Here is a 13,562-nt window from a genome sequence, read left to right on the forward strand (position 1 = left end):
TTTCACAAAGCCTTTCCTGACCTCTATTTACCCCAAGAAATATTCTCTCTTGCATAGCATTATATTTATATCTTTACTAATGAACCTCTACATTGTCTTGTACCACTGTGTAATCTTATCTCTCATACCAAATTGCAAATTCTTTGAGAGCAAGAACCATGTGTCTTCATCCTGTACCCCCCATAATGACCAGCACAGACTTAACTGTTACTTAGGCAAATTGGTCCACTTACTGGCCCCCAGAAATGCCACACATTCCCACACCTCCATGCCTTCATTCATGGTGCTCCTCTAGTCTGAAAGCATCTCCTGTCCCTTTGCTTATCTAAGCCCTACCTTTTCGTCTAACACGATCTTAGTCTCTGCATGACACATTCCTTAATCACACTAAAAATTCACAGTAGTCACTCTTCTGTGAACTCCAAGAGCATTTCTTAACTATATTACTCATTTGATTTTTAGTATTGTCTATCTAATATTGTTATTTCTCTTTTCTACTTATGTCCCATCTCCCCTGCTCCTTGAAGGTAGAGGATGTTGTATAAAAGTGCTCAAAAATTATTTATTGTTGACACTGATATAGAAATTATGACCATTATGCTATCAGATGATACCACAGGGATTACAGGGATGTAGAAATTTTAGAGAGGGCTTAAGGAGAGGAAAAAAGGATAACCAAAGAACTGAAAAATAGAACTAAGAAGGAGTTAAAACAATTTAAGTTTTTTAAGTTCAAGAAAACTTTGAGAGGTGACTCAATAATAAACATTATATAGAAGATGTGAGCTATCTGTTCCCTTCCTATAAATACAAAAAACAAAGAAGAGACTATAGAGATTTAGATATTAGGAAGACATTTCTGACAGTAAGAGAATAACAACAAAATGATCTGATTTTTAAAAAGGAGAATCTATTGTATCAAGTATTTGCCAGAGAACTTGTGTTTCATTAGTGGCAAAATTTTAGAATGGACTATTTTACAATTAACTTTTTACTGATCTTTTTTTTATATCACACTTGTTTCCTACCTGACAGTCTTTTGTATTTTCCCTGTAGACAAGATGGAAAAGAGAAAGTGAGACAAAAAGTACCTTGTTAAGTTCAGAGCTGACTGAATGACAAGATTAAAAACAATAGAAACGAATAGGTGAATGTCAGTTTGGAAAAAAGTGCCCTTGCCTTTGCGCTCATCAACTTTTTTCAAAATCAGTGGTTTAGATAAGCATTAATGACATATTTATCAAATATGCAGACCATATGAAATAAGGAGGTATAATTATAACTGGATGACAGAATGAGGATCCAAAATATTAAGAGCATAGAACAAAGGGCTGAATCTGATGAAACTGAAGAGAGATAAATGTAAATTTCTTTAAAAAGTTGAGTTCAAACAAATCATGCTAAAAATATCTGAGAATTTTGGTGAACTTCAAGCTCAGTATGGGTCAAAAGTATAACATGGCAGCCAAAAAAGCTAATGCAATTAGATGATGTATTAAGAAAGGCATCATGTCCATAATGAGGGTGGTGATATCCTCATTCTTTGCTGCCCTGGTCAGACCACAGGTAAAGTACTGTTAAGTTGTAGGCACTCCATTTTAGGAATAATATTACAAATTGGAGATCATCCAAAAAAGGAGAACCAGGATGGTAAAGCAGACTATGCTGAATGAGTACTGGGTGAAGGCACTGCAGATCTTTATCATGGAAGAGAAAAGTCTTAAGGGGAAAAAAAATGGCAGAGGAGAAAAGACAAGAAAAGTCATGACAGTTTTCAAGGAGTCGCAGGATTGGAAGAGGAGCTGAAAAGCCTCCTTAAAGCCTTAAAGTCTCCAGAAGGCACAGGGAAGAAAAGAGTGGAAGCAGCAGAGAGGAAGATTTAAGTTTAATATAAAGACATTTTTCCTTAAAGTTAGAGCTACTTGAAAGCATGATGGGCTGCCACAGGAAGTAATGAATTTCTCTTTTTCAGACATCTTCTAATGAGGATGGATGACCACTCAAGTGGAGATATTATATTAAGGATTCCTGAAGTCCCTGTCTAATTCTGAGGTTTCATAAAATGGGTTATTAAGAGAATGTTATGGTGCTTTCTTTCTGGTAACTTTTTTTTGGAGGGCAGGTTAAGTGACTTGCCCAAGGTCACACGGCTAGTAAGTGTTAAGTGTCTGAGGCCAGATTTGAACTCAGGTCCTTCTGACTCCAGGGCCAGTGCTCTATTCACTGTGCCACCTAGCCACCCCTGGTAACTCTTTAAAGACAGGGAGATTCTCGTTTGTCTACGAGAGTTTAAGACAAAAGAATATACTAGATGGTCTGTTTACAACCCCTAATCTAAGTTTCATGAAGGCAAGGACTGCTTTTCATTTTTGCCTTTGCACCTCAAGAAGCTAGGGCCTATTCTTGCCCTTAGGCCTATTCTTGTTTGCTGAAATGAATTCTTACCTCATGAATAGTTAAACAATGGGCTTCCCCCTATTGGGAAATGTTTGTTTCTTGGAAATGTATTTTTATTTTCTCATTGGACAAATGTTAGAAAAATGTAATGCTCTTCTAATATATACAATGCTTCCCATTTTTTTCAGTATTAATCGCAGAAGTAGCTAATCCCTTGATTAATTAATACCAGATCTCAGAGAAAAATGAAATCGTGCCAGACTTATTTTCCATTAAGTCTGCATTTTTCATTATATTCCGTTTCATGAATGATTTTATAAATACAGCATATACCTGTCTGTTGGGGATCTTAATACGAGAGTATTAACAAGAAGACAAAATATAAGAAAATTCGTTTTGAGATTAGATAGTTTTTGAATGTGATGAGAAAAGCAGATACTGCGTTCCTACCTTATGGCTTCTTCCACAGATTGACCAACTATGTTAGATGAAGGGCCTGGCTGAGACAGTGGTGTCAGACTAATTACCCACTTCACTGGTTTATAATATTCATCACTGGAACTTAATAAATAAAACAGTGTGGTCAAGAAAATCACCTGTAAAGCAAATCACAGTTTATGAAGACACTATGAAAATAATAACATGAAAATAAACACACTACTTAAGGGAGTCAGGAAATGTCTATGATAGAATAGCCATTTAAAATTATATTCCTCAAAAGATTTTTGAACCATTCTAATGAACTCCTTCATCCTTTCTTTCAGAGCTATTTAAGAAAAAAAAAAATGCAAAGTCCTTTCCAAATCTCAAATTTTGTAATTCTATGAAATTAAAACAATTATAGACACCATATCACATACTCATCAAATTGACAAAGGTGGAAATTGTCAATTTTGAAGGGGTTATAAGAAGAGGGGTACAATAATACACTGTTGAGGAAGTTGGTCTAATTATTCTTAAAAAACATTTAGAATCATACAAGGAAAATGACTAAACTCCTTCTATCCTTTGAGCGAGTGATCCCGCTAGTAACTAGGCATACGCTTCGATGAGGTCAAAGAAAAAAGAAAAGTTCTCACGTATTTCAAAATAATAGTAACAGTATTTCTTGTAGTGACAAAAAACTGGAAACAAAGTGGTATGTCTACCGATTGGGCAATGGCTGAAATGGTGGTAGATGAATCATGAATGTGACAGATGATAATTGTGCCTTAAAAAAATCTAAGTATGAGAAACTTAGAGACACATCGTAAAGACCTATATAAAATGATGCCGAATGCAGAGGACCAAGAGCACATACACAATACCTTATATGATACATATGAAGACAACACTAAATGATGACAGATTTCAGATCAAATTGGAAAATAAAAATTTTAAGACATTGTAAATTGATGCCTTTTGTCTTTATATCACGGTTATTTTGGGGTACTGCTCTCCCCTCACTACTCGACAAAATAAAAAACAAAAAAAGAGAGAGAGGAAAGGAAGGCAGAGGAAATTATTTTTGTTGAGGCAATTTCATGGGTAGGCCCCAAGCCCTGACTGATCAATTTTCAGATTGAGGTTTATACACTACCCCAGCTATGGAGATTCAAGATTGAACTCTGATACTTACTAGGTATCAACTTTAGGCAAGTCCCTTAGCCTAAGCATTGGTTCTTCCATCTGCAAAATGGGAATAATAATTATACTACCTACTTTACACTGCTGTTGTGAGGAAAGTGCTTGGTACACCTTGCATTTGTCTTCTAAAACTCCTAATTTGGGCTTCTCATTTGGACAAAAGTCTCCTAACAGCACTCCCTTCCAGCCAGCCTCTAGTCTTTCTCTCTCCTCTACCATGCATCCTATATACCAGTACCAGATTAATCCAGTCATGCTATTCCCTTGCCTCAAAACCCCAATCTCTGCTTCCTGTGTGATGCTGGGCAAGTTTAATCCACTTCCCTTGACTGATGCTAGTTCCTTATCTGTAAAATGAGAGGTCTGGACTACCTGGTCTCTAAGATCCCTCCTAAGCTCTCTCTCTAAAGCTACGATCCTGTGACACTCTTCAGCCTGACAACAATGTGGCTCTAGTCTTCTTTCTTACTACTCCTTTAAAGTTTCTGTCAAACTGCTTTACTCTGTGCTGCCCAGTCTTTATTGATATTGTTCCTTCATTCTATCAAAATCCTAAGCATTCCTGAAAGCCCAGATCCAAAGTAACCTTTCTTCATGAAACATTCCCTGAACTGGAAGGGATTTCTTCTCTCTTTGAAGTTGTAAATGATGTTATTTTTGTAGATCTTCAATGGGACTCATTATGATCTGCTTTGTACTATGCCTTTGCCTATTAATTTTATTCTTAATAGATTTTTTGAGGGAAAGGAATACCTCATAATACTAAGCAAAGTTATCTCTGCACTCAGCAAGTAGTCAAAGAGTATCTACTAAATTAAGTCACTATTTGAGAGGTATAGTGGGAAACACACTTGACTTAAGAGTTCAAAGTCCAGGGGTGGCTAGGTGGCGCAGTGAGTAAAGCACCAGCCCCGGAGTCAGGAGGACCCGAGTTCGGTTCCGGCCTCAGACGCATAACACCCACACAAAAAAACTAGCCGTGTAACCTTGAGCAAGTTACTTAACCCCAACTGCCCTCCAAAAGGCAAAAAAAAAAAAAAAGTTCAAAGTCCTGACTCACAGTCACAGAAAGTTCTCACACTTTCTAGTTCTATGATGACAGGCAGATCACACAGACTTTCTGAGCTTTTTCCATTTGTAAACTAATGATATTGATATTTGTACAATCCAACAAAGTCATAGCAAAAAGTTCCTTTTAAGCTACATAGAAATATGTAAACGGGGGCTATAATAATAAGTTTTACTAATTAGTTCTATAGTATTTTTTTTAATTCAGAGATTTCTAAATATTTGGATATCCTGAAAAATTCAAGCAAATAGTAGAGTTCATAAGAAATTTTGAATGGCAAACCTTTGGTTAAATCTGAATTTTAATATTTCATACTAAAATTGAAATAAAACTTAATGGCCTCTTCCTTTTTAGATTTTAGTGTGATGAAGAAGCAGAGAAAATGAAAATAAAGTATATTCTGAAAAATAAACAGCTATGTCTAGAAAGAAAAAGAATGCCCAGAAGAAGAGCAGCACAGACCGAAAAGGAGGTATCAGGAACATACATACCAAAGACAGCACAAAATTGAGGAGGGCTGTCCCACTATAGAAAAGAATAGTCACTAATGTTGTAACTGTGGTAAAGAGCAGGCTCACATTGCGACTCATCACTATCCACAGGGATTCCAGGATCTGGAAAGAAGAGAGTCAAATATCCGAACTCAGTCAACAAGTAATTTATTAAGTATTTACCATGTACCAAGCACTGCGGATATACCCAGAGTGCATGCATACACACAATATGTGTATACACTCATGCACAGCAGAGCAAGGTAATCTGAAAGGGGAAAGCCTTTACCAGCAGATTGTCATTGCTTTTAGCATAGCCTAGACCCAATAATGTACAGAAAAAGCAGCATAAGGAATGCTGCCAATCAAGAGCTTCACACCATGCAGAAATTGGCTCCAAAAAAACACTTCTAAATCATAATTTCAAGATTACCCGTAATTTATTAACTATAGAGTTTAAGTAGAAATTAACCAATAAGGAGTAATCATTCTTTCAGAGAAACATTTTAGCAAATAGGTAAACCTATAAAACCAATTAATTACTATGTGAATGAGGGTGCTTATTTATGTCACAAAGGCATTAATTATTACATACAAAAAAGTACATGGCATGTATATACCAAACCAAGAAGGGGCATCTAGGTAAAGCAGTGGATAGAGTGCTGACTGTAGAGTCAGAAGACCTGAGTTCAAATCCAACCACAGACACTTACTAGCTGTGTGACTCTGGGCAAATCACTTACCACTGTTTGTTTCATTTTCCTCATCTGTAAAATAAGCAGGAGAAGGAAATGGCAAACCACTCTAGTATCTTTGCCAAGAAAACCCCAAGTGCAGTCATGAAGAGTCAGGCATGACTAAAACAACTGGATGACACCAACCAAAGCAACGAAACATACGATAGGAACCAATATCACTACTTGCTGGCATTAATGGCCAGAAGGAAATAAAAGTTAAAACTCAAATACAAATCTTCTGGATATCAATCTAATTCCCAGATTCAGGATCTTAGTTTCAAGTATTTACTACCTAAAATTTAAAATGTTAAAGCACAATATTAAATACCATCAGTATTCTCTTTGCTACAAACTGAAAGAGCACAAAAAAAGGAGAACTTATGATAGAAAATAAGTAGTTACTGAAATCATTGAACGAGGGAAACAAATTCTCTTTGATTGGTTTATTAAAGGGATTTCCAAAAGCTACTGGCAGGTAACCTGTAGTCTGCAACATTCCAGAGTAACATGTCCCAACAGATTTTGATTGGTTTTATAATAGCCTGGACCAATTGATACACAGAAAGAACAGTATATAAGGAATGCTGCCTTAAAAGGACACAAAGCCAGACTCAAGAGCTTCACACCATGCAGATTAGTTTATGGAACACCAAAGACCTGAAAGGTTTGGAAAATGGACAGGTGTTTTCCAAAGCTCCTAATAAGTAATGAACTCCTAGAAGAAAGAAGATAATACATTTGTTTCTTAATCTTGTCTACAACTACTCCACTAAAATTTTTATACTGCATGAGTTTATATAGAAATGATGCAAAGTCTTACAGTTATCTTAAAATACTTATTCTTTTTACAGCGAAATTTCATACAAATGTTATCTATAAGAACATGGAAAGTTATGACAGTGCTAAAAAGCATATGGTGAAAACCAAGCTCCTGGGTCTTAGCCGTATATCTGTGTAAAGAAAACAAGTCACGGCTACCAAGCTGATCAGACTTTTCAGCAGCAAATAACAGAACTAATTTAAAAGAGTTAATGAAAGCATCCTTTTATTAAATAGCAAAAAAAGACACAAAAATGTGTTTTCTGCATATGAGGAAACCATACCATTCTAGAAATGTCTAAAATTTTTTCTGCTGTGTTCTGTTTATATTGTTCAAAAGGGAAAAGTTCAGCCCTTTAAAGGACAATCTCTACAAATAACTCAGATTGAAGAACTATTAGACACTGTGAGGCTGGCTGTAAAATGTTAAAACTGCATGCAGAGAGGGCAAAAATCCTACTCTACGGAAGAGGGCTTCTTGATGGTGACATAATTGGGAGGCTAGCTGAATAGAGAAGTGAGAAGAAATATTCTTCTATTCAGTTAAAAAAATATCTGTTGGGGTGGCCAGGTGGCGCAGTGAGTAAGAGCGTCAGCCCCGGTGATAGGAGACCCAGGATCAGTTCCGGCCTCAGATATTTGGCACCCACACAAAATAACTGGCCGTGTAACCTTGAGCAAGGTACTTAACCCCAATTGCTTTAAAAAAAAATCTGAGTACCTGTTACATGTAATACACCTATGCTGGGTGATGGTGATAACAAAGATAGAAAAACAAAGCTTTTGATCTCAAGAATTTTACAGTTTAGTAGGGGGATAAACACACAAAAACTATAACACCATTTGGAATGCCATTAAGTACATGAGACAGGTTAAACAGAGATGGATGAGAGAGGGGAAGGAGTCATTTTTAGCCACTGGTAAACCATATCTGACTTTGGTGATGAGAATTGTCTTTTCTGAATCTTCAGGAGGGAGCTGTGACTGCTAAGTTAGGGGTTGCAGCACCCATATTTATAGAAACAGTGTTGCACAGCCAAAAGGGTTTCTCTTTTGTATAAAAGCTTGGCTTGAAGTAGTACTAAGAGGGGCTAGGACAGTGGTGGGGAACCTCTGGCCTCAAGGCCACATGTGGCCCTCTAGGTCCTCAAGCGGGGCCCTTTGACTGAATCCAAACTTCACAGAACAAGTTCCCAGATTTGGCTGCATTTGAGGACCTAAAGGTCTACAGGTGGTCCTGAGGCCAGAGGTTCCCTACTCTGGACTAGGAGAAAAGAGGAGGGAAGGGGGCTCTTTGGCTGATGTGCCCGCAGGTAGCAGTTGGTCAGCAGTGGGGATGCTGGGCTCTTTTTCCAGAAGTGTTGTTTCCCTGAATAATGTTCTACAGGAGCCAGGCTGGAAATATGGAAGTCATTATTCTGTAGGGCCTTGGGCACTGAGTTCTGGGCTATCGCTCACCTACTGGGTCTGAGGTGATGACAAAGGTGGCAGCAGTAGTTTGATTTCTCTCTCCTCTAGGATACCTTGCAGCTTATGAGAAGTAGTCTGGCACAGCAGACAGAAAAGTAGCCTTACAGAAAGCCTGCACAACATATGGCCTGCAGGTGATGTGTTATGCAGGGCTGCTTTACATCCGCTACACCCTGCTCCCCCAATCCTTTGCCAAGCTGCAAGCAGCCTGTGGGCAAGTATGCTGAGTATGTTATGCAGACTTACCTTAAGGGAACTTCACATAGTTGGCTTTGCTGAGGGATTTGCATAAAGCAGGTCTGTACAATATACTGTTGGCAGGCCACTTTGACAGGTCACATGTTGTGCAAGTCTGCCTTAGAGTCAGAAAGACCTGGGTTCAAATTCAGTCTCTGACGCATAATTGTGTTAGTGCTCTGGTCAACTTCTGTTCAACTCTCTGAGACTCCTACTCATTGGAAGCATTTGCTTTGTCCTGGAAACTCCAAATTTGGGGCTGATTTTAAGGAAAACGAAGTTAAAAGTGCAGCCTCAAGACTCTACTTGAGATCACTTTAAAAAGACAAATTAACTTCTTTGTAAAATGTAGGGTTTTAAACCTACCTCAGGAACAAATAAGCTCCTATTACCAGAACCTTATATAAATGCCACCAATGTGATAAAATCATGTCCTAGAAGTAGGAGGCCTACGCTAATAAATTTGAGTAGCATTTGATCTACAGGAGAATATAGGGAAAGGAAGTAAATGTCTGCTGTATGTGCCTAGCTGAAGGAGTGATTCAGGGGGCATAATACAGAATGTTCCCAAAGTCTTAATGTCTTTTAAACTTTAACGGCTTAAAATTGCACTCAGACTTTTGGGACACCCTGTAACAGCCCCCACTACCATGAGGATGAATATGTATTTAATGAGAGAGGGTGAGAAGTATCTGATTTAAATAGTCTGTCTTAACAGACATTGCAGAAGACAATTCAAAAAAGGCAGGCCTTCCTTGGAAAATAATGGGTTTAACTTTTTGTAAACATGAATTGTCCTTGAGCAATTTATTTAGTTCATTAGAAAGAAATAGTTTTCTTCCATATCAGCAATGAATGCTGTTTCCATTCACCTAAGTCTGAGCAATAAATCCAACCAGTCCTGGAAATCTCTAAAAGCAGGACTTTGAAGGCACCTTTCCTCTTCTTCCTTTTAATAAGAATTTAAGGGAGCCAAGATGGCGGAGTAGAAGCAGGACCTCCCCGCTGCTCCTGCATCCACCTTCCCCAATCCATGTAAAAAGGGGACTCTAAACAAACTTTGGAACTGCAGAACCCACAAAATGACACAGAGAAGCTAACCTCCCACTGAGGACAGCCTGGCAGGCCAGCAGGAATCAGTCAGCACAGTGCTCTGGGAGCCAAGCCCAGCCCCACACCAAGGCTTTAGCCCCAGGGCAGGCCTGACCAGCCTTAGCCTGAGGGACTCCAGATCAGCAGCAGCTGTGGCCATTTCCAGATTTATCAACACACAGATGCAAAGGACAAAGTGAGAGGTCAGTGCAGTAAGTGGGAGTATATGGCTTTTGCCCTCCCAGGGCGAGAAGCCGCTGAGCCAGTGCAACGTGGCAGCTTGAGCTCCTGGCCTGCAGAGTGTAGGGGGACCAAGCACCAGTCTGAGGGGTAATCGCTCTTGCTTTAACCTGCTTGGATCTGGATTGCAGTCTAAGGTGGAGGTCTGGGGGTGTGTGTCCAGCTTGCCAGAGCATGTGGAGACCTCAGAGAGGGTACCCATCTAATACCTCCAGTAACTGAGAAAACCCCAGCGTTTGGGACAAAAGCTCCCCTGTCTGGTGGTAGAGTCCTACTGTGGCAAAAAGCCCAGGGGTCAAGTGACTGAGGGGCTACATGACCATGCAAAGGAAACAAAGCAGACAGAAGATTCCAACATTACACTCCTATTTTGGGGACAAAAAGGAGCAAAGCATGGAACAGGAGGAAGACAGTGAAGTCAGAACTCCTGCACCAAAAGCTTCAAAGGAAAATACGAGCTGGTTACAGGCCATAGAGGACCTTAAGAAGCAGATAAGAGAAGTGGAGAAAAAATTGGGAAGATAAATGAGAACAATGCAAGAAAATTATGAAATGAGAGTCAATAGCCTGAATGAGGAAAATAACACTTTAAAAAACAGACTGACTCAAATGGAAAAAGAGGCTCAAAAAGGCAATGAGGAGAAGAATGCCAGATGTCGAATTTGCCAGATGGAAAAAGAATCTCAAAAGCTCACTGAGGAGAATCATGGCTTCAGAATTAGACTTCAGCAAATGGAAGCTAAAGACTTTATGAGAAATCAAGATGCTGTTAAACAGATCCAAACAAATGAAAGAATAGAAGGCAATGTGAAATATCTCATGGGAAAAACCACTGACCTGGAAAATAGATTCAGGAGAGATAATTTAAAAATTATTGGACTACCTGAAAGCCATGATCAAAGTGAGAACCTAGAAATCATCCTCCAGGAAGTTCTCAAAGAAAACTGCCCTGATGTTTTAGAATCAGAGGGCAAAATAGAGGTTGAAAGAATCCACCGATCACCTCCTAAAAAAGATCCCAAAAAGAAAACTCCTAGGAATATTATAGCCAGGTTCCAGAATTCCCAGATTAAGGAGAGAATATTACAAGCAGCTAGGAAGAAACAATTTGAATATTGTGAAAACACAATCAGGATAACCCAGGATCTGGCAGCTTCTACACTGAGGAATTGAAGGGCTTGGAATATGATATTCCAGAGGTCAAAGGAGCTGGGATTAAAACCAAGAGTCACCTACCCAGCAAAACTAAGTATCATGTTTCAGGGAAAAATATGGTCATTCAGTGGAATAGAGGACTTTCAAGCGTACTTGCTGAAAAAACCAGAGTTGAACAGAAAATGTGACATTCAGATACAAGAAGCAAGAGAAGCATGAGAAGATAAACAGGGAAAAGAAATCATAAGGAACTTATCAAAGTTGAACTATTAACATTCTTACATGGAAAAACAATAATTGTAACTTATGAAACTTTTCTCAGTAGTTGAAGGGAATAGAAATATATATATATATATATATATATATATGAGGGTATATGGGCATATGACAGGTATACATAGATAGAGCACACAGGACCAATTTAACAGGAAGGGATGATACTTAAAAGGTGAAATTAAGAGGTGAGAGAGGAATATAACGAGAGGAGATGGGGAGAGACAGAATGGGGTAAACTATCTCATACAGAAGAGGCAAGGGAAAATGGTTACAATGGAGGGGAAGAATAGGAAGGCAAAAGGGAATGGGTCAACCTTATTCCCATTGAATTTGGCTTGAGGAGGGAATGAAATACACATTAAATAGGGTATCTCATCCTACAGGAGAGTAGGCGGGGAAGGGGATGAGAGGGGGGATGATGGAAGGGAGGGCAGGCTAGGGGGAGGGAAGTTGGAAGCACCCACTTTTGAAAAGGGACGGGATTAAAGTAGAGAATAGAACAAGTGGGAGGTGGGATGGGAGGGAGGGAAATATAGTCAGTCTTTTACAATATATCTATGTTATTGTTTTGCATTAGCCACACATGTACATCCTATAATGAACTGCTTATCTTCCCAGTAAGGACGGGTGACACGGGAGGAAGGCAATGAATCTGGAATTCAAAGTTTTAAAATCAAATATTCAAATATGCATGTGTGTATATACATATGTGTGTATGTATATATGTGTGTGTGTATTTATACTATTATCTATACTATTTTACATGTAATTGGGAAATAAGATATACAGGCACTGGGGCATAGAGATCCACTGGAAAAGTCTAAAGGGGTATAGGAGAAAATATGGGACAGAGCAGATTGGAGGAGGGGATATCCTGTGGGACTGCTATTTTGGGGGGGTGAGTAGGGGAAAAACGGGGGGAAAATTTGTAACTCAAAATTTGGCGGAAGTGAATGATGTAAATCAGAAGTTAATAAAGCATTTGGAAAAAAAAAGAATTTAAACATTGTCTAGAACCAGCATCAATGAGAAATTGTATCCTTGAAAAAGGAGAATTATGTTACTATTAAATTAAGGAAATCAACTCAGCTAGGACTCAATTCCTTTTTTTCTTTTTTTGCCGTCTGGAGGGCAACTGGGGTTAAGTAACTTGCCCAAGGTTACATGGCTAGTTTTTTTGTGTGGCTGTTAAGTGTCTGAGGCTGGAACCGAACTCAGGTCCTCCCGACTCCAGGGCCAGAGCTTTACTTACTGTGCCACCTAGCTGCCCCCGGACTCAATTCTTTTACCCACTTTGATTTGACTTTGACTGATGATTCAATTACTTTCTATAAGTACCTCAATTACTCTGTCTGTAAAATGTAAATATTTTTCATGTTGCTTGCTGACAAGAGAGTTTAACCCTAATTGTTGGATGTGGAGACAAAAACTATATTCAAAGAAAAAAAGAGTGGCTTAGTTTCTCCTTTGGTACTATTTCTGCAACTAAGGGCAGCGCCACCAGAGTGGGGTGGTATTTTATTAGCATACCAAACCAGGCCATAAGGATATTTTTTTCAGAATTGAAAACTTGAAAAGGGTCAAAGACAAACCTCAAGATCCAAAATTTTCTATCAAAATGATAGTTTTAAATTAAAAAAAATATATATATATTAATATTTAAAAATGGTATGATTTCAACAAAACTAAGAGACAAAAACATGAGCAAGAATTACAGAAACTGAAATTATACTTGGGTACTCTTGGGGTACCTAACTATGAACAACTGAAATTTAATTAAATTTTATTTTTGTCCACCCGGGAAAAACCGTTCCTTTTCTTTCTTAAATTGTTGTAAACTGGGTGGCTAGGTGGTGCAGTGAGTAGAGCACCGGCCCTGGAGTCAGGAGGACGTAGGTTCAGATCCAGCCTCAGACAACTGACACAAAAAACTAGTCATGTGACCTTGGGCAA

The 13,562-nt window shown here is 38.6% G+C and overlaps 1 protein-coding gene across 2 annotated transcripts in view; it reads right to left on the bottom strand.

Moving 5' to 3' along the window:
- Positions 1-13,562, bottom strand: part of TMEM245 (transmembrane protein 245) — a 100,400-nt gene that overhangs the window by 35,625 nt on the left and 51,213 nt on the right. For both annotated transcript variants that reach the window (XM_069106010.1, XM_069106013.1), the window contains 2 exons: positions 5,584-5,706; positions 2,848-2,993 (listed from right to left, as the gene is read on the bottom strand). In XM_069106010.1, coding sequence (XP_068962111.1) covers positions 2,848-2,993; positions 5,584-5,706 — 269 coding nt within the window. The remainder of the gene's footprint in view (positions 1-2,847; positions 2,994-5,583; positions 5,707-13,562) is intronic.

The sequence above is a fragment of the Petaurus breviceps genome, unplaced genomic scaffold, assembly GCF_028583685.1.
Source record: "Petaurus breviceps papuanus isolate PSGF00001 unplaced genomic scaffold, PetGlider_PUasm1.0 138, whole genome shotgun sequence".
NCBI lineage: Eukaryota > Metazoa > Chordata > Mammalia > Diprotodontia > Petauridae > Petaurus > Petaurus breviceps.